At 44.1% G+C, this 21315-nt stretch overlaps 1 protein-coding gene across 1 annotated transcript; it reads left to right on the forward strand.

Moving 5' to 3' along the window:
• Positions 1 to 1182: 1182 nt before the first annotated feature.
• LOC132223649 (uncharacterized) lies at positions 1183 to 9462 on the forward strand. The gene is given in 2 exon segments (XM_059678718.1): positions 1183 to 1198; positions 4666 to 9462. Coding segments are annotated over 2 exon segments (4626 nt in total). The 3' UTR covers positions 9276 to 9462.
• Positions 9463 to 21315: the final 11853 nt, after the last annotated feature.

Genomic DNA, 21315 nt, shown 5'->3' on the forward strand with positions numbered 1-21315 from the left:
GGTAGTGTGATACCTCCAGCTTTGTTCTTTTTTCTTAGCATTGCTTTGGCTATTTGGGGTCTTTTGTGGTTCCATAAAGATATGGTGATTTTTTCTTCATAAAAGGTGGTTGGCATGTCTTTTCCATGTTATTCTGAGACATTGTTTAATAAGCTCAACCAAAGATTATATAAATTTCTAGAGGAATATACCTGTGTTTTACTTTGCTATTTACTACTTGATCAGAACCCAGACACTATTAAGTTACTTGTAAATTTCTATCTGATAGAAAAGATAGCTCTGTTGGTTATGATTTGATTTCCCCATAGAAAAATAATGTTTTTTTATTGTTAGACTTTGGATTAATTAGATGTATATCCTTCTGTGATGGCAAAGAGGATGACAGACATTCTGAACACAGACTAAATGGTCTTAATGTCATGAACCAGGAACTGTCTCTAGAAATAACTGATCCTATTTTTCAATTACTTTCAGAAATGGCAGAATAATAGTAAATCTGCCACAGCCAAAATTGTTTTTGGAAGATATTTTCCAGAGGTCATATTTTGAATACTAATGAAGCCAGGGCAGCAATTTGTATAGTTATTTCAATGTACATTTAGCAGTTGACTCAAACCTGTCAGACCACTGTGAAATGGTATTGTACAAAGTCAGAATTTTTCCCCCCATGGGAGCAACACTGAAATGTTCTTCAGGGTGGAATATACATGCACTTATGAATTTGCCACGTAAAATGTCTACATACCATATTCTGTAATATGGAACTCTGGCATCTTCATCAACCATTTGCTAAGGCAAGTAAACAAATTCAAGGCTGCTTGTAAGAAAAATGTCATCTCATTTGAGTGAGAATAAGGTCCTTTGCTATCTTAATTTAAAAACTCATATTTCCCCCATCCCTAACCTATAGTACTCATACTTTTCTTCTTAGCAATTATCAACATATAACATAATATGGTTTTGTTTGTTAATCTTCTCTTTCCTTACTAAAGTATAAACCTCATGAGTTCAGAGATTTTTTTGTCTGTACAGTATGTTAACTATGTAGCAGAGACAGCTAGTTACCTCCCCAATGTCTGCTCTCTCCTCTACTAACAGACAGTGCATTTCACTCCACATGGCAAGGTGTCCAACCCCAAACTCCATTTCCCAATGCCCTTGGGCCTATGAATAAATGACAAGATGGAGCAAAAATCAGGTAAGTCTCCTAGATATTTTCCATCCTTTCTCGTTTCCCAACATGGAACAAGGACATGAAGTTAGGGCTATAGTAAGAATCTTAGAACCAGAGGAAAACTTGAGAATCAAAATTGCTTACTAAGGATGACGATAATCTTGAAACTACTAAAGAAACTCTGTACATATGTAACTTATTTTAGGTGAGAAAAAAAATAACAAACCTCTATCTTATTAAAGCATTTATTGTACATCTTCTCATAAGGAATCTTTTCTAAAATTTTGTTTACAAAAATAGTTTTGACTAATTTAATTTTAACTTCTTTCAGGACTTAATACCAGTTCCTTTTTACCAGGCTTATATATTTGTGAGCTCTTTTCTCTGTCCTATGCAGTTCCAAATTTTTGATAAATCCCACATGTTATTATTCACATATTCATATCTCTGTTTGAGAACCCCCATCAGAAATGCAACCCCAACTGCTTTCTTCAAATTTGAGATTTTTCATTTAAATCACTCAAATAATACTATTTGAAAAATTCCCTACAATGAACATGTAACCTCCCCAACATTGAACCCACCTCTTCTAACATGTTTTTTCTTAGTGAAAAGCATTAATGTCCCATAAAGTGTACGCATCAAAAATCTTGTGTTCAGCACATTGTTAAGATGTCCACATTTGCCACCTCCATCACCACCACTCTAATTCACTATTTCCTGAAGTGTTCAAATAAAATAGCATCATAAATTGTTTCCCTATATTCATATTGTCCAAATTGTTCTCTTTTAATCTATTCCCTAAAGAATGTAAATTTTTAAAAATGTGAATCTGAACATACTACCCCGCCCCTCCACCCACCCCCAAACACACACACATCTTAAAGCAATCAATGGCTTCCCAAGCTTTTCAGATAAAGACCAAAAAAATGTTAACGTAGCCACGCATGCTCTCTGGCTTCTACCACTTCCCCTTTGTCATGTGACACAATGATCCTCTTTTCTCCTGTACAGTTACAGTGGTTTCTTTCAGTTCCATGACCATGTTGTGGTTACTCCCTTCCCAGGACCTTTGAATATACTTTTCCTTCATCCCAATGACTTTACTCCTACTCATTCTTTAGTTCTCAACTCAATGAGAACTTTCTCAGGTATCCTTGATCTCCTCTGTGGTCCTATATTTTAGGTATACACTCTCTAGCACTGCATAAGTACAAATATCACCTTGTAGTTAGTACTCTTGAAAGGCGCACCGCCCGCCTCTCCAGGTGGTGCGGGGGGAGGAGTCTGGCCGCTGGGATCCCTCCGCGCCCGCCGGAGGGCCTGGCCTCCCCAGAGCGGTCCGAGTCTCCGGACCGGCTGCATGGTGGCCGGCGACGGGCCGAGGGGTGGGGGCCTGGCGGCGACCGACCACGGGGGAGGTCATGGGAGCGGAAGGCCTCACCGCCTCGCTCTTTCCTCCCTTCCCCCGTGGTCGGCTCCCCGCTTGCCCGCACTGAGGCTGAGGGTCCGTGCGGCCCTCGGGGCCCGGTCGGTGGGACCGGGGCCTGCGTGGGCTGACCGCTGGGCCCCATGTGGGGGGCATTGGCTCCCCGGCCCACAGCGGGAGCCCAGCGCGGGCTGCCCCCCCCCCCCCCGGACCAGGCCCAGTGCAGCAGCGGCGGCAGTGGAGTGGGGCGCGTGCCCTGGCTCGGGGAGGCCGCCATGCTGCAGTGCACCGGCCCCATGGGCCGGGCCTGCTTCGAGCGGATGCCGCTCCTCCAGAGCTGGGCCGCTCCACCGGCCACACCCCGTTTGCTGGGCCTGTGCCGCCCAGACGCGCTGGAGTCCCAGTCTGCCCGCAGGCCAACTGCGGGTGCTGTGTGTGGGGGCCATCCTGCCTTGTGGCGAGTTCGAGCTGCAGCAGCAGGAGCCGGACAAGGACTGCGCCCTCCATCTTGCCTTGGGTTCTCCATCTTGGGACAGAACCATGTGCACCCTCCATCTTGCCTTGGGTCCTCCATTTTGGGATGGGGCCATGTGCTTCCTCACGGGAAGAAGCCGCTGCTAGCCACACCCAGGATTTCTCTGAATTAACCAATGGTGATCAAGGGAAGTGCACGCCATCACTATGACCACATCCTGTACCGACTCGCGCCTGGCCAATCGGCAGGGCCCACAGTGCCCTCTCCTGCCCTCACTCCACCCCCCTTTAAAACCCCCTGTCCCATCAGGCCTCGCTCTCTCGGCCACTGGACTTTCCGCTGTGTCGGTGGGTCTGGTGAACGGGGAGCGCAGGCCGGCTTGCATAATAAAGGACTCTTTGCTTTTGCATCGGACTGACTGGCTCCCTGGGGGTCTTGGGAACTTTGAAATCTGGGCACAACATTTTGGGGGCTCGTCCGGGATTCCCAGGACCATCGAGGGACCCACAATCCGAAGAGTCTGACTGACCGCGGCAGGGGTAGGTGTGTTGTTTGTTTTGTTTGTTGTGTGTTTTGTTCAGTGTGAGCTCGTTTCTGGAATCTGTAATTGCCTGAGAGGGTCTAGCGGACGCGCCCGGAAAAGACCACAGGCGGGGGGGAGTTGGAAGACGTTCCGCCCCCCCCAGGAGGGATGGATATGCCCCTCAGAGGGATGGATATGCCCCTCGCGGAAAGCAGGTCGCTCCTGCTAGCTAGTTTGGTATAAGGCCATTGTCTAGCGTTCGGGTTTGGCTTCCATGGAATTGGAAGCCTGTTTTGGTTCTGCTTCCATGGCGTTGGAAGACTGTATTTTCGGGCCCGTTTGTTTTTTGTGTTTGTGTCTTTTTGGTTTTATTTTGTGGACTCACTGGACGGACATTATGGGACAGACTCAAACTACCCCTTTAAGCATTATGGTCGATCATTTCAGAGAGGTAAGGGAAAGAGCCAGGGACCTCAGTGCAGAGGTTCGGAAAGACCGGTGGCAGACTTTTTGTTCCAGGGAGTGGCCAACTTTGGACGTTGGGTGGCCGCCGGAGGGGACTTTTGACCTCCCCACCATCCGCCGAGTCAGGGATGTCGTCTCCCAACTTAGGGGGGGACGTCCTGGTCAGCTTTCTTACATTGTTACTTGGCAGGACCTCGTGGAAGACCCTCCATCTTGGCTCAGGCCTTTCCTACCTCCACGTCCTCCCGGGCCGAAACCCATTCTTGCTTTGCAGAGAACGGAAAAGGAGGAGAAAAGGAAGACCTTCACCCAGCCTTCGGCCCCTCCCCTCCCTATCCTGCAGGGGGGGACTGAAGAAGAACTAATCTTTCCTCCCCCATATAGCCCATGGAGGGACGATCCTTCCACGCCGGGAGCGGCTGGGGGCGGAGTTCTGGGAGTGGCTGGGGGCAGGGTTCTGGGAGTGGCTGGGGGCGGGGTTCTGGGAGTGGCTGGGGGCGGGGTTCTGGGAGTGGCTGGGGGCGGGGTTCTGGGAGTGGCCTCGGTAGGAGGCCCGCCTCTCACCCGGCAAAGGGCTCAGCGGGAACTGTCTGCTGCAGCACCTGACTCCACTATCAAGACCCTGCCCTTACGGGCCGCTGGACCCCCGGATGCGGATGGCAACCAACCGTATCATTATTGGCCTTTTTCAACATCCGATCTCTATAACTGGAAGGCACAAAACCCCAAGTTTTCTGAGAAACCAGAGGGACTTATTGACTTGCTAGATTCTGTTCTTTTCACCCATCAGCCCACATGGGACGACTGTCAGCAGCTTTTACAGGTTCTGTTCACGACGGAAGAGAGAGAAAGGATCCTCAATGAGGCCTGGAAAGTGGTTCCAGGCGTGGACGGAAACCCAACTGCCAACCAGGTCCAGATAGATGTCTCTTTTCCCTTAACTAGGCCTGAATGGGATTTCAACACGGCAGAAGGTAAGGAGAGGCTTTCGGTCTATCGTCAGAACCTAATGAGAGGTCTCAGAATGGCTGCTAGAAAGCCAACTAATTTGGCCAAGGTGGGGAATGTTCAGCAGGAAAGGGATGAGTCTCCAGCTGCCTTTTTAGAACGGATCATGGAGGCTTACCGCACCTACACCCCCATGAATCCAGAAGCTCCTGAAAACAAGGCAGCTGTGATCATAAGCTTTGTAAACCAGTCGGCCGCAGATATTAAAAGGAAACTACAAAAAGTAGATAGGTTGGGAGAGAAGAGTTTACAGGATTTACTGGCAGTGGCAGAGAAGGTGTACAATAACCGAGAGTCTCCAGAAGACAAGCAAGCTCGCGTCGTGGCTGCCTCTAGCAGTAGGCAAGCTCGGGACCTGGCTAGGGTCCTGCTGGCTACGACCATGGACTTCCCCAAGGAGCGAGACCGTCACTTCCGACAGCTTGCAAGCAATAAAGGAAGAGGTAAGCAGACCACCCAAGAGGGGAGGCGGGGGCTACGGAAGAATCAATGTAAGTTTTGCATGGACATAGGGCACTGGGCTCGAGAGTGTCCGAAGAAGGCCGGTGAGAAGGGAGACAGGACTGACCGAGTCAAGGTCTTAGAGCTGGGTGAACTGAGTGATTAGGGGAGTCAGGGTTCGGACCCCCTCCCCGAGCCCAGGATAACTCTCAGAGTGGAGGGGACTCCTGTTAACTTCCTTGTTGACACCGGGGCACAACATTCGGTCCTCCATACCCCGCAAGGAAAACTGGCGAATAAAAAGTCCTGGGTGCAAGGAGCAACTGGTATGAGCCAGTATTCATGGACTACCCGAAGGACAGTAGATTTAGGAACAGGCCAGGTATCCCACTCTTTCATGGTAATACCGGAATGCCCTTACCCACTATTAGGACGGGACCTACTGACCAAAATTGGAGCTCAAATAACTTTCAGACAAGGGGGGCCTCAGGTCACCGATGAGGAGGGCCGCCCCATTCAGGTCCTGACCATGAGGCTAGAGGATGAATATCGCCTCTACCAGAAGACTTCCCTGGTGGAGGGCAGTATGGACAAATGGCTACAAGAATTCCCAACAGCATGGGCAGAGACAGGAGGGGTGGGGCTGGCCGCCCACAGGGCCCCAGTCCTAGTAGAACTAAAACCAGGAGAAGGTCCGGTAAGAATCAAGCAGTACCCCATGCCTCAGGAGGCACGGAAGGGGATTCAGCCTCATATCAGGAGACTGAAGAGCTTGGGGGTGTTAGTTCCCTGCCAGTCTGCATGGAACACTCCCCTACTGCCAGTTAAAAAGCCCCAGACAAACGACTACAGGCCAGTACAGGACCTCCGAGAAGTAAATAAAAGAGTTATGGACGTACACCCAACAGTCCCAAACCCGTACACTCTCTTGAGCTCCTTGGCACCCTCTAAAGTCTGGTACACGGTATTAGATCTGAAAGATGCCTTCTTCAGTCTACCCCTAGCACCTCAAAGTCAGTCCCTGTTCGCCTTTGAGTGGCATGACCCAGAGGAGGGCTTCAGTGGACAGCTGACTTGGACACGCCTACCCCAGGGGTTCAAAAACTCGCCCACCATCTTCGACGAGGCGCTGCACGAGGACCTGGGTGAGTACAGAAGGGAACACCCCAACCTCACCCTCCTCCAGTATGTAGATGACATCTTGATTGCTGCAGACACAGCCAAGGACTGTGAGCGGGGGACCCAAGATCTATTGGCCACCCTGGGGGCCTTAGGGTACCGGGCATCCGCGAGGAAGGCTCAGTTATGTCGAGAAAGGGTGAGTTACCTGGGATACATCCTGGAGGGCGGGCAGCGGCGGTTATCGGATGCCAGGAAAGAGACTGTTTTGAAAATCCCTACTCCCACCTCCCGAAGAGAAGTAAGGGAATTCCTAGGATCGGCCGGCTACTGCCGCCTCTGGATACCGGGTTTTGCCGAAATCGCCAGGCCCCTATATGAAGCTACCAAAGAGGGAAGGGCGTTTGACTGGACTGAGAAAGATGAAGCTGCCTTTAGGCAGTTAAAGAAGGCCCTTCTAGGTGCCCCAGCCCTGGGCCTGCCAGATATTACAAAGCCCTTTCACCTCTTTGTGGATGAACACAAAGGGATAGCAAAAGGGGTCTTGACTCAAGCTTTAGGCCCCTGGAGCCGCCCAGTGGCTTATTTGTCCAAGAAGTTAGATCCTGTAGCTGCCGGCTGGCCACCATGCCTGAGAATTATCACGGCAACAGCGCTCTTAGTCAAAGACGCTGACAAACTGACCCTGGGGCAGGAAATCTGGATTACAACCCCACATGCCATTGAGGGAGTCCTGAAGCAGCCTCCTGACAGATGGATGAGTAACGCACGTATAACCCATTACCAGAGCCTCCTACTCAACCCTCCAAGAGTACGGTTCCACCCCAGTGCGGCCCTCAATCCTGCTACTTTGCTGCCCGACCCTGACTTAGATGCCCCACTACACGACTGTGCGGGAATCCTAGAGCAGGTACATGGACTCCGGAAGGACTTGACCGACCAGCCCCTCCCTGATGCAGAGGCCACCTGGTTCACGGATGGGAGCAGCTTCGTGCGGGACGGGTGCAGGTACGCGGGTGCAGCGGTGGTCACTGAAACGGACACTGTGTGGGCGGAGGCCCTGCCCTCCGGGACGTCAGCCCAGCGAGCAGAACTCATCGCCCTTACTAAGGCACTGACGCTGGGGGCTGGAAAGCGGATTAACGTTTACACAGACAGCCGTTATGCATTTGCTACAGCTCATGTCCACGGAGCAATCTATCAGGAGAGAGGGCTGCTGACGGCAGAGGGACGGACAATAAAAAATAAGCAAGAGATTCTCGATCTGCTTGCAGCCTTATGGCTTCCTGCCAAGTTAGCCATAATCCACTGCCAAGGGCACCAGAAAGCCGATGACCCGGTAGCAAGAGGTAACCAAAAGGCTGACCAGGCTGCGAAGGCAGTAGCCCTTACCTCGGTCCCTACCATGGCCTTACAACTCCCAGACCCAGGGGACCCAGTCTTACCAGACCAGCCCAAGTACTCCCAGGAAGAATTGCAACGCATCAGAAAGCTCCCCAGAGCCCAAGAAATAAAGGGATGGTGGCATACACCAGAAGGGGAACTCATACTACCAGACCGGCTCGGGGACACGGTATTAGAACATATGCACCGGTCTACTCACCTGGGGACCCGGAAAATGAAGGACTTAATCCGACATGCTGGGATCAAGATTCACCAGCAGGATACCAAGATAGATCAGGTTGTATCTGCCTGCAAGACCTGTCAACTCACAAACACAAGAGCTGGATCAAATGAAAGAGGGACCAGGCTCAGAGGCACCAAACTGGGAGCACAATGGGAAGTCGACTTCACTGAAATTAAACCAGGGAAGTATGGTTATAAATATCTTTTAGTATTTGTAGATACCTTCTCTGGCTGGGTAGAGGCATACCCAACCAAGCATGAAACAGCTCAGACGGTGGCCAAGAAGCTGCTCGAAGACATCTTACCCAGGTATGGTTTTCCTGCTATGATAGGGTCCTACAACGGGCCAGCCTTTATTTCACAGGTAACACAGGCAGTAGCCAAAGTCATAGGGGCGGATTGGAAATTGCATTGTGCTTACAGGGCCCAGAGTTCAGGTCAGGTAGAAAGAATGAACAGAACTCTAAAAGAGACCCTTACCAAATTAACCATGGAGACTGGTGGGGACTGGGTAGTTCTCCTACCGTATGCCCTTTACCGGGTAAGGAATTCCCCATACACCCTGGGCTTTACTCCCTATGAAATCATGTTTGGCAGGCCACCCCCTATCATTCCTAACCTTAAAGCTGACCTTCTCGCTGAATTTGAAAATCAAGAACTATCTCTTTCTTTGAGAGGGCTTCAGAAGGCACATGAGGACATTTGGCCACGCCTCCGCGCCATCTACGAAGCCAGCCCAACCCCAACTCCTCATCAGCACAGACCAGGAGATTGGGTCTACATCAGAAGGCACTGCCGGGAGACCCTAGAACCACGTTGGAAAGGTCCCTACACTGTGGTGCTGACCACCCCCACCGCTCTCAAGGTAGATGGTGTCGCGACCTGGGTCCACCACACTCACGTGCGGTCAGCAGATCCATCCATGACCCGGAAAGACTTCATCACCAAATGGAGCATCGATCGAGATCAATGCAACCCGCTCAAGCTCAAGCTACGGCGTGCTCGACCTGCCTGATGCCGGTAACATGGCTTGCGGTCACTCCTGTCACCAGGAGCCCCCACAATACTGTGTAATACACTTAGATAATGCCTGCATCTTCATGGACAAGGCTCCAAAGAGACAAGGACAATTTATGGGGTCACATGTTTAGTAGCAGAAGATTTGGCTGCCTAAAGCAGCCATGATGTTTCATTGTATTGATATGTTATATTAACCTTTGATTCTTTTGCAGGTTTTGAATGTATGTTGGCTGTCCTGGAAGGGAGCTGTGTGGGGTGGCCCCCAAAAGTAAAGGGTGTCTAGCTGGCAAGGGGTCAGGTGCCCAACTGGGCAGGAAAGGGTGCCCATCAGGTTTTGGACTCTCTTGAGAGACAGCTAACAGTTGGCAGCCTGTAAACTGCCTTGCAGGCCTGAGTCACCATGCCCATGTCAGGGGTAGTAAAGCTAAAAAAAAAAAAAAAAAAAAAAAGAAGCCTGTTTAGAATAGAAGGTTAGGGGCATAGTTATGCATAGGTAGAAGGTTTTATGCCAACAGTTACTGTTTTGTTTTAAATCCATGAAAAGGAAGTAGCAAGGAAAGTCAGAAAATCTTAGAGTAGATCAGTATGTTCTTCTCCTTATGTAATTCCTCCAGAATCTGGCGATATGTGAAGGGATTTATTCCCTCCTGAGAAGGCACTTAAGCATTCTGTATTGCCAAAAGGATCCCAATTGTATACAGCTGTTGTCTGAGCTCTCCGTTCAAGCTAGGTTTATGAAAAGCTGGTACCGTGGATCTGTCTCTTGCCCAGTGGCGTAAGCTGGGGCCTCTCTGTAGAAGAAACCTGGATTCCCCAAGAGATGTGATCAATGCCGGGACCCCGCCAGCAGGCGAGGGGAACCCAAGGCAGTTGCTGGGCATGGAGGCCAGAGGGACATAGGCTATCAAGGAGACAGAACTGAACCTCACATCACCCTACTTGGCCCAGAGATAGCTGGTAGTCAACGACGGGTAAGATCCCACAGGGTGGGACGACCTAAGACAGGCACAGCTGGGGCCAGTAGGAGAAAACTTGGGGTGCAACAAAGGTGGGGCACAGATCCTCACCCCCCCAATGGTGCACGGGCTTGAACGCTCGCCCCTTCTGAGGAAGGTCTCCTGTCCCCGTGGCTGCTTCTTGCTTCCCATGCCCAGCCCAGACCAGGAACCAAATAACAGAAGAGACTTGGTCCAGCTGAAAATGGTGCCCAGAAAAATGGAGGCTTAGTTCAACAGACTCTAAATTTAAACCTAGCCTAACAAACAGGAATGCTTGAGCCTCTTCAAGGCAAATAATACTAAATATTGATTTGTTTTTTTTATGATAACCATGGAGGAATTCTAAGAAGAAAGATCCTATTTCAATAGAAGTTATTAAATCTAAAATGGTTTCTTTCACTTCCACCGGACCATTTGTTAGCCTTATAGGGATAGTTCAGTTGATAGTTTTGGTGGAATAGAATTGCAGCCCGTCTCATGATTGAGCCGGAAGTTCCAAGACAAGGGGGGAATGAAAGGCGCACCGCCCGCCTCTCCAGGCGGTGCGGGGGGGAGGAGTCTGGCCGCTGGGATCCCTCCACGCCCGCTGTAGGGCCTGGCCTCCCCGGAGCAGTCCGAGTCTCCGGACCGGCTGCGTGGTGGCCGGCGGCGGGCCGAGGGGTGGGGGCCTGGCGGCGACCGACCACGGGGGAGGTCATGGGAGCGGAAGGCCTCACCGCCTCGCTCTTTCCTCCCTTCCCCCGTGGTCGGCTCCCCGCTTGCCCGCGCTGAGGCCGAGGGTCCGTGCGGCCCTCGGGGCCCGGTCGGGGGGACCGGGGCCTGCGTGGGCCGACCGCTGGGCCCCATGTGGGGGGCATTGGCTCCCCGGCCCACAGCGGGAGCCCAGCGCGGGCTGCCCCCCCCCCCCCGGACCAGGCCCAGTGCAGCAGCGGCGGCAGTGGAGTGGGGCGCGTGCCCTGGCTCGGGGAGGCCGCCATGCTGCAGTGCACCGGCCCCATGGGCCGGGCCTGCTTCGAGCGGATGCCGCTCCTCCAGAGCTGGGCCGCTCCTCCAGAGCTGGGCCGCTCCACCGGCCACACCCCGTTTGCTGGGCCTGTGCCGCCCAGACGCGCTGGAGTCCCAGTCTGCCCGCAGGCCAACTGCGGGTGCTGTGTGTGGGGGCCATCCTGCCTTGTGGCGAGTTCGAGCTGCAGCAGCAGGAGCCGGACAAGGACTGCGCCCTCCATCTTGCCTTGGGTTCTCCATCTTGGGACAGAACCATGTGCACCCTCCATCTTGCCTTGGGTCCTCCATTTTGGGATGGGGCCATGTGCTTCCTCACGGGAAGAAGCCGCTGCTAGCCACACCCAGGATTTCTCTGAATTAACCAATGGTGATCAAGGGAAGTGCACGCCATCACTATGACCACATCCTGTACCGACTCGCGCCTGGCCAATCGGCAGGGCCCACAGTGCCCTCTCCTGCCCTCACTCCACCCCCCTTTAAAACCCCCTTTCCCATCAGGCCTCGCTCTCTCGGCCACTGGACTTTCCGCTGTGTCGGTGGGTCTGGTGAATGGGGAGCGCAGGCCGGCTTGCATAATAAAGGACTCTTTGCTTTTGCATCGGACTGACTGGCTCCCTGGGGGTCTTGGGAACTTTGAAATCTGGGCACAACACTCTGTTAAATTTGGCCCACCATTTTATCCTGAGTGCCTACCATTGTATATGGCTGTAATACCAGTAATTGTACTACAGATAGCTTGCATTAAATGTTTAATTAATACACTCAAAAGTAATTCATATTTTTGTTGGCTAGACTATATATCCAACAAGTGTTTCGTATAAGAGAACATGGGTGGTTCACTTTCTCTACCCTGCATACATGATTGACAAACCACCTGACATATAAATTTTACTTCCTTTCTCTCCAAAATATTGTGAATTTTATTCTACTTTCTTCTGTACTTATTATTGCAGAGGTTTCAAAGATCATTTTTTATTCCTTAGAGTAAACGAGTCATTTTCTGCCTCCCAGATTGTACAATAACTCATTTTTTCTTAAAATGCTTTATGAATTCACTAAGATAAGAGGGTGTATTTTTCTTAGTAAATACTTTGTCTTGTAAGTCAAACCTTTCTTCAATTGTATAATGTTTTCTTAAATTATATCTCGTATTGTTTTTCTTTCAGATCCTTTCATTTTTATCTCCTCCTTAGGAACATAAAATTTCTTATTCTATCTTCCCACGTCTTATCTTGGGGTTTGTAATTGTATTTTTCTGTTATTTTTGTATTCAGGGTAAATAGCGTAGATTTGTCCTCCATATGACAGATTCAATTTCTGCAACACCATCACTACACTTCATTATATCTAAAACGAATTTCAGTCTGCAATATCAAATCCTTTGACACATTTCCTTGCCTCACTGTATTCTCTACTCATTTCTTCCTGACACTAAAATCAACTCAATTTTCATTATGTTTTCTTGTGTTTTCACCATAGCTTTCAACGCTCAGATTGAGAACATAAGAGTATCAGGTTCCTAAAATGAATTTCAGTTCATGTGGTGCATCTTCCTTCAAAAGTTTGGGTTTTGCTTTCTTCTGTTATTGTTGCTTTTGAAACTTGCAACATCCATGAAATAAAAGATATAAAACTTATTCTGATGTCATGTTGGTATTAGGTCTAAATCAGTGAATTCTCCTTTCTCATAATAGCTATGCGATTGCTACTAGAATTATTTTCTTAATTTGAAAAATAAGGAAATAACTGATTAGCCCATACCATAACCGGTGCAAAATAGTTTTTGTTGTTGCCGTTTTGTAATTCCATGTGTTTTATGTAAACTTTCTGGTCTAAGTAAGGATGCCTGGGTACTCTTTTTTTTTTTTTTTTTTTTTACTTTCATTAGCAGAGATGGTATAAATAAAGAACTACATTTTCCAAGAAGGCACCATTTCCACATCTTTTTAAACTCAGAACAGGACTGATTGGAGAACAAGAGGTATGAATGGGACAGAATGGTGAGGACAAATGACACAGTCCGCTCTTTTTCTTTCAGGAAAAGAGTGAAACAATTTAACAGATAAATGAATAGAAGTTGGTATTGTCCCTTCTTCCCTCTATATCTCTGTTGTCCACACCATATTCTGCCTCATGGCCTCACTTACACTTTAATAGAATACTTCTTGGAGTTTTGTATATTAGAGATTCCTGATTTCTAATACTGTTACAAGTTTGAAACTTGTTGGGAGATTTATTATGTATTCCAATGGTTGAAGAACGAATTATTAATCATTGTCTACCACCATAACTTGGAGATCCCTAAATAATATATGCAATGTACATAAAGATAAAATTATTATAAGTTCCAAACACTAACTGGCAAAGACACTTTCAGTGCACAAATAAGTGGGATGTTTATACCATCCACCAGTATTTGAATTTTTTCCTTTTGTACTTTCAATTTAATTTTAAAGTCCTATAATATTTTTATGTTTATATTTACAATCCAGATATCAATTAGAATGTTAACATGTACTAGAGATGACAAAATATACATTCTTTGGCAATATCAGACCTTTTGTTTCATTTAATCAACTGTACAATGATTAATTTAGTTGACATTTGTGAGGAAATGAATATGTTTGATTAATCTGAATTCTTGATGGTGAAGTAATAATACTACCTAATAACTTGTTTTCATGCTGGCAATTTTTTAATTGAACTCACCACACAGAAGTCAAAGCCTCCTAGAAATTAGAATTCAACACTTGCATGTATTTAGTTATTCCTCTACACTAAGTGCCTTGGATTATCTTTTTCTCAATAGGAGAAAATGTTGCACTTCTCTTACCAACATAGTCATAGCACACATCCTAAAACTCCTATTACTACAAATTAACTTAAATGTATGTAACAATTTTGTGGAACTTATGTAATTATTCAAAATTCATGGTTATTCATGCATACAAAGTAGAATAAATATTTCTCTTTCAAAATTATTTTGTTTTCTGGAGGATCTTGGTAGAATAAGTATATGAACAATATAACAACCATTACAGAGTTTTTAAAAATAGATTTTTATGGGTTAGATACATATGATGTTTATTTATAATGTATACTTTATCTGAGTAAAGTATTTGAGAAGGCTTATAAAAATATACAAGAAGCCCAGTTGCTGTGGCTCAGTGGTTGAGCATCAACCTGTGAATGAGGAGGTCACGGTCTCCTATCAGGGCCATGCCCGGGTTGCAGGCTTGATCCCCAGTGTGGGGCATGCAGGAGGCAGCCGATCAGTGATTCTCTCTCACCATTGGTGTTTCTATCTCTCTTTCCCTCTCCCTTCCTCTCTGAGATCAATAAAAATATATTTAAAAAAAGAAAAAAAAATTACTAAAATGTAAAGAAAATACTTTACAAATTGTTCAATTTGTAAGAAGGCAAGATAATAATGCCCTGGAATAATAGTGTCTGTCACTTATTAAACATTATTTTATTTTATTTTTATTTCACAGACCTAGAACAAACTTTCCAAAATTTCACCTGGAATAAAAAAAAAAGACCCTGTATATCTGCAGCACTCCTGAGAAAGAAGAACAAAGTAGTGGGATCTCAATACCAGATATCAAGCTGTATTATAAAGCCACTGTTCTCAAAACTGCCTGGTACTGGCACAAGAACAGATATATAGATCAATGATATAGAATAGAGAACCCAGAAATCGACCTGAACCAATATGCTCAATAAATATTCGACAAAGGAAGCATGAATATACAATGGAGTAAAGAGAGTTTCTTCAATAAATGGTGTTGGTAAAATTGGACAGATACATGCAAAAAATGAAACTAGACCACCAACTTACACCATACACAAAAATAAACTCAAAATGGATAAAGGACTTAAACATAAGATGGGAAACCATAAAAATACTAGAGGAATTCACAGGCAGCAAAATCTCAGACATATGCTGAAACAATTTCTTCACTGATACTGTTCCTAGGGCAATGGAAACGAAAGAGAGAATAAACAAATGGGACTACATCAAAATAAAAAGATTCTGCACAGCAAAAGAAATCATCAACAAAACAACAAGAAAGCCCACTTCATAGGAGAACACATTTGCTAATGTTATCACTGATAAGAGTTTAATCTCCAACATTTACAGGGAACTCATGCAACTTAACAAAAGGAAGATAAACAACCCAATCCAAAAATGGGCAAGGGACCTAAATAGATACTTTTCGAAAGGAGACAGAAGGAAGGCCAAGAGACATATGAAAACATATTCAAAGTCACCAATCATCTGAGAAATACAAATCGAAACAACAATGTGGTATCATCTCACACCTGTCAGAATGGCTATCATCAACAAATCAACAAACGACAAGTGCTGGCAAGGAGGTGGAGAAAAAGGAACCCTTCTGCACTGCTGGTGGGAATGCAGACTGGTGCAGCCACTGTGGAGAACAGTATGGAGTTTCCCCAAAAAAACTAAAAATGGAACTCCCATTTGACCCAGTGATCCCACTTCTAGGAAAATATCCCAAGAAACCAGAAACACCAATCAGAAAGGATATATGCACCTCTATGTTCATAGCGGCACAATTCACCATAGCTAAGATTTGGAAACAGCCTAAGTGCCCATCAGCAGATGAGTGGATTAAAAATTGTGGTACATCTACACAATGGAATACTATGCTGCTGTAAAAAAGGAGTTCTTACCATTTGCAACAGCATGGATGGAACTGGAGAGCATTTATGCTAAGTGAAATAAGCTAGTCAGAGAAACATAAAGATCACATGATCTCACTCATTTATGGAATACAATGAACAACATAAACTGATGAACAAAAACAGATCCAGAGACTGAGAATCATCGATCAGAATGTCAAACCTTAGAGCAGTGGTTCTCAACATGTGGGTCGCAACCCCTTTGGCAGTCGAACGAACCTTTCACAGGGGTCACCTAAGACCATCCTTCATATCAGATATTTACATTATGATTCATAACAGTAGCAACATTAGTTATGAAGTAGCAATGAAAATAATTTTATGGTTGGGTCACAACATGAGGAACTGTATTTAAAGGGCCAGAAGGTTGAGAACCACTGCCTTAGAGGGACGATAGGGGAAGGTGGGGGTAAGGGGGAGAAATCAACCAGAGGACTTGTATGCATGCATATAAGCCTAACAAATGGACACAGACAACAGGGGGGTGAGGGCATGAGTGGAGAGGTAATGAGGGATAAGGACACATATGTAATACCTTAATCAATAAAGAAATTAAAAGTAAAAAAATAAACATTAAATTTTGCTAAAGCAAAATTAAAAACAAATAGTCATGTGAATCTCATAATGTAATAAAAGGAAACTTCAAAGGAGAGATGATTTGACCACTTTAATAGTTTCTTGCCAAAGCCGGTTTGGCTCAGTGGATGGAGCGTCGGCCTGCAGACTGAAGGGTCCCAGGTTTGATTCCGGTCAAGGGCATGTACCTGGGTTGCGGGCATATCCCCGGTAGGAGATGTGCAGGAGGCAGCTGATCGATGTTTCTCTCTCATTGATGTTTCTAACTCTCTATCTCTCTCCCTTCCTATCTGTAAAAAATCAATAAAATATATTTAAAAAAAAAGTTTCTTATATTACCATACAATTAAATGGACTTAGATAAGGCCCATTCATTTACTAGTATTCATTCACTTCATTCAGTTCATTTAATTTATATGTATTTAATAGTTACTATGCACCAGTCATATTTATTAACTAGTGAGTTTTAGCATGAAAATAATACCTAATTTTGCCCTTTAAGATAATTCAACCTGGAGCTTCTGGACCCATTATTTTAATAGCAAAGACTAACTAGTTAATGTCAAACTTAAGCCTTTCACCTAGGTTTTGGTATCCCTCACCCTGGTCAGCCTTCCCAAAATAATCTTTTCTTTCACTCTTACTTGTCCAATGCTCTATAACCTGCTGCCAATGAAACATCGTATATTGCTCTGGTCTGTTATCATTATTGAAGACAAGTAAACCTTATCATTGTCCTATATAATAAAAGGCTAATATGCAACTTGTCCCCTCCACTGGGAGTTCGACAGGGAGTTCAAGCTGGAGTTAGACCAGTTGCCCAACTGCCTGTGGCCCCTCCCCCCAGCCAGCCCTGCCTGATTGGCCCCAATCAGGGCAGGCCAGCCAGGCCGAGGGACCGACCCCACCCATGCACAAATTCGTGCACCAGGACTCTAGTCTGATTATATTTAGGGTGTCATTCAGAGATTTCATGTCCTTATACATGAGGAATGCAATATTTGTTGTATTCTTCATCTTGCAAAACCAGTTGAAATTTATTTTTTCCTATACACTAGGTTATTGGGTTACATCAGAGATCTGTTCATATGGTGCAACCTAAAGCGATTTTCGCCGTTAAGTCGGAACCGATCTACATAAGCATCTACATCACTCACATGGAGCACATACACAGCAGTAATGAAGTGAAACAGTAAAAAAATTTTGAAGAAAGATAACAATTCCTGACCTTTACTTGTGGTAATTAAATAATAAAAACATAAAACACATATGTACATACACTGAAATGACAGAACATTTTTTATAAATACTGTAAATGGGAGATGGTGATGTAATCATGAAACGACATACATTGAATCAGATGTAACCTGAGGACTGCCTGTACATGGTGAGAGACCACCAGTTATAATGAATTTGTTTCTGTAGAATCTTAATTTTCCTACACAATTTGGCTTATGTAACAAATATTGAGAAAGGTACAAATTTACTCTTCATAAAAAGATAATTACCTAATAGAAAAATAATATTATATAGACATTATACCCCCTTATTAAAATAATTAATTAATTAAGTGCAAATTACATGCTTTTGTTCATAGACTAAAATAATTACAGCACTATTTTCTCTGTTATGTGTATAGTGTCAAAACTTAGAAAATGAGAATCCTTTTTAAATTAGCTCATTTGTTCTCGAACTATCCAAGCCATCTTTGAAATTGTCTTAATTTTGGGGCAGCCATAATATGTTTCAGGTCATGGGATTAGTTATTATCCAAGAGTGCTAGTTCCTTTTTTCTCCCTTTTCTACAAAGAAAGAGAAAATACATTAGAAACTAAATTCTGGGCACCAAGTATTGCATATTTTTTTTTTCCCACATGAGTAAGTTTGGTAGATAGGATGAGATTAATTCTGGGTCAAATTCTAGCTAGAAATAAAAAAGATGCTCCTTTTAAAAGGGCCATAGTTCATAACATTTATGTTTAATGTTATTAATTTTTATTTTTTTATTTTTTTTGATGTGAAATTTAGTTTATTCTTTCAACAACGTGCACACTTAAATTATTAATCCTCCTCTAGAGTTTTAAACATGCCCTCTTTTCTTTTATAATTCTCATGTCTCCTTGACTTCCATTCTAGAGTCATTTCATTGTTTCTCATTATTGGTTACAGTAAGAGAAAGAAATGTTTTGTTTTGTTTTATGTGTCTATTCTTTCTATGTCATCTTACTGAGAAGTAGTGAAATAAAATATACAGAAATAAATTTTTGTTTTATTTTTATATTGTAGAAATGAAGTAAATTCTAGTTAATTAGAGATTGAAGTAATTATTTTTAAACTGTCAAAATATACAGTCATATTTATGTTTTGTAATATATACAAGTATGTTTTAAGTCAAAGAAAAAACTCATTCTATGCAGTTATTTTTAGCAAATATAATTATTAGTGGCACCATTTAGTGTGCTGTTATGAAGCATACCATCTATTATTTTGGAGGTCTCAATAATCCTTGTGCAAATATAAATGCAAGTACATAATTAGTTAACTTATTAATCATTTATTTAAAATATTTGTTGATTACGTACTCTGTGCCAAACATTCTTCTAGGTCTAGGGATACCACGATAAACAAGAGATTTATATGTCTCTCCTCCCATAAAGTTACAAAACAGTTGAAAAATCATCCAGTTAAAGAAAGGATTATAATGTAGCCTGATGAATGCAATGGTAGGAAAAATTAGAATTTTATGGGATCCTATGACCATGGAACAAAACCTATCCCAGTGATGGTCTTCCTGAGGATGCCATATTTAGGTTAAGAAATAGGGAGTGAATAGGACTTAGTCATACAAAAGGTGGAGGTTGGTTACATAGCAGAAGTTCTGACCTTGTGCAGTGAATGTCATCTATTTTTAAGAGTCAGACATTATCCAAAGGGAAAAAATAAGTTGTTGAAGGGACTTAGGTAGTGAATAATCAGATTTCTATTTTAAGAAATATTAGTTAAACTTTAATTTTGAGTTGTAGAGAGACAAGACTAGAGAAAACCAAGCAATTAGAATGTTGTTTCAGAACTGCAGTAAGGGAGGATAATGCCCTAGAACAGTGAGGGAAAAAGATGAAAGAAGGATAGAAAATAATCGATATCTAAACCTTCAAAAAAGCCTGTTGAATTTAACATCAAAATGTTTCCAGAATCTGACTATTGCTGACTATCTGCCTTGCCCCCATCCTGGTACAAGCTAACAACAAATCTTATCTCAATTATTGCAATAACCTCTTAATTAAAGTTATCTGATTTTGACAATAAAAGATTTGCCTGGCAACGCTGCTTCTTACTGTTTTCCCACCTTCTGTCTCTTCTCCCATGTCAGTCTCTTCTTAACATGGCAGTCCGAGTATCATTATGAAATTGTAAAGCAATTTTGAAAAGTTCTTAAAAATTCAACTGGACAAGATGTGTTATATTTTTTATACACTGCTGGGTAAAATTTGCTAGTATTTTGTCTAGGATCATTGCATTTATCTTAATAACTCCTTTGGTCTATCTTTCTCAGTCTATGGTCAGGTTTTACTATTAAGGTTATATTCTCTTAATTAAACGACTTACGGAGTAATCTACTTCATTTTGATTCTCTGCAAATTTATTTATAAGATTAGATTTATATTTTGTAATTAGGTAGAATTTGCCTGAAAACTACTTAGGCCTTGTTTTTGTTATCATTTTACATTTGAAAATAATGATTCAAATTTATTTTTATAAGACAATGTTTTTGAGTCAATTTTTGTAACATTATTTTCTAGGAAATTGACAATCTTATCTAAATTTTCAAGTTTATTGTCATAAAATTCTTCGTTGTATTCTCTTTGTACTTCTACTTATATTCTCTCTCATATTGTTTACATGTGTTGCTGTTATTGATTAATTTTGCCAGCACCAATGCAGTTTTATTTTTTAAAATAATCAACTTTTGTCTTGCTGATTCTCTCCATTGTTTATATTTGTTTTGAATTTCATAAATTTCTAATTTTATATTTATTATCTCCTAATTTCTATATTTTTTGATTTATTCTAGTTTTCATGTATTATTCTGTTTAGTCTGTTTAAAATTCTCATAATTTTTCTATTTGTCAAAATTTATTTAACTGTTTGTTAGATGTAGAAGTCAATTGATTCAGTTTATTTTATTTTATCTTGGCAAGAATTCTATATAATAAAAGTCTAATATGCAAATTGACCAAACGGTGGAATGATTGGTTGGCAGGGGGAGGTGGGGGGCGGGGTCAGCGAGTAGGCAGTGCCAGGTCAGCCAAGGCAGGTGCCAGTGGGCAGAGGGTGGGACGGTGATCAGGGGCAGCAGCGACTGCCAGTGGCGGAGGGGTGATCAGGGGTGGGCCTGGCCGCTCACTGGCCTGCACTGTCCCCTGATCAGCCTGCAGGTCTCCTCCCACAGAGGGAGGCCAGACTACAGCTTAGGCAGGAGTGGGCCTAAGCTGTCAGTTGGACATCTCCTAAGGGCTCTTGGTCTGCAAGAGGGTGCAGGCCGGGCTGAGGGACCCCTTGAGTGCACTAATTTTCGTGCAATGCGCCTCTAGTATTGCATAAGTAGTGCTGTGTAATTTCTATTGGTTATTTTACCATCTGTATGAACTTCTTAAATAATGAAATGGTTACCTAAGTAAAATCTCAAGAGATGAACACTGAAGGATTAAGTATAATTATGGTAATTAGTGTTATCCATTTTAATAG

Source organism: Myotis daubentonii, chromosome X (assembly GCF_963259705.1).
Source record: "Myotis daubentonii chromosome X, mMyoDau2.1, whole genome shotgun sequence".
Classification (NCBI taxonomy): Eukaryota; Metazoa; Chordata; class Mammalia; order Chiroptera; family Vespertilionidae; genus Myotis; species Myotis daubentonii.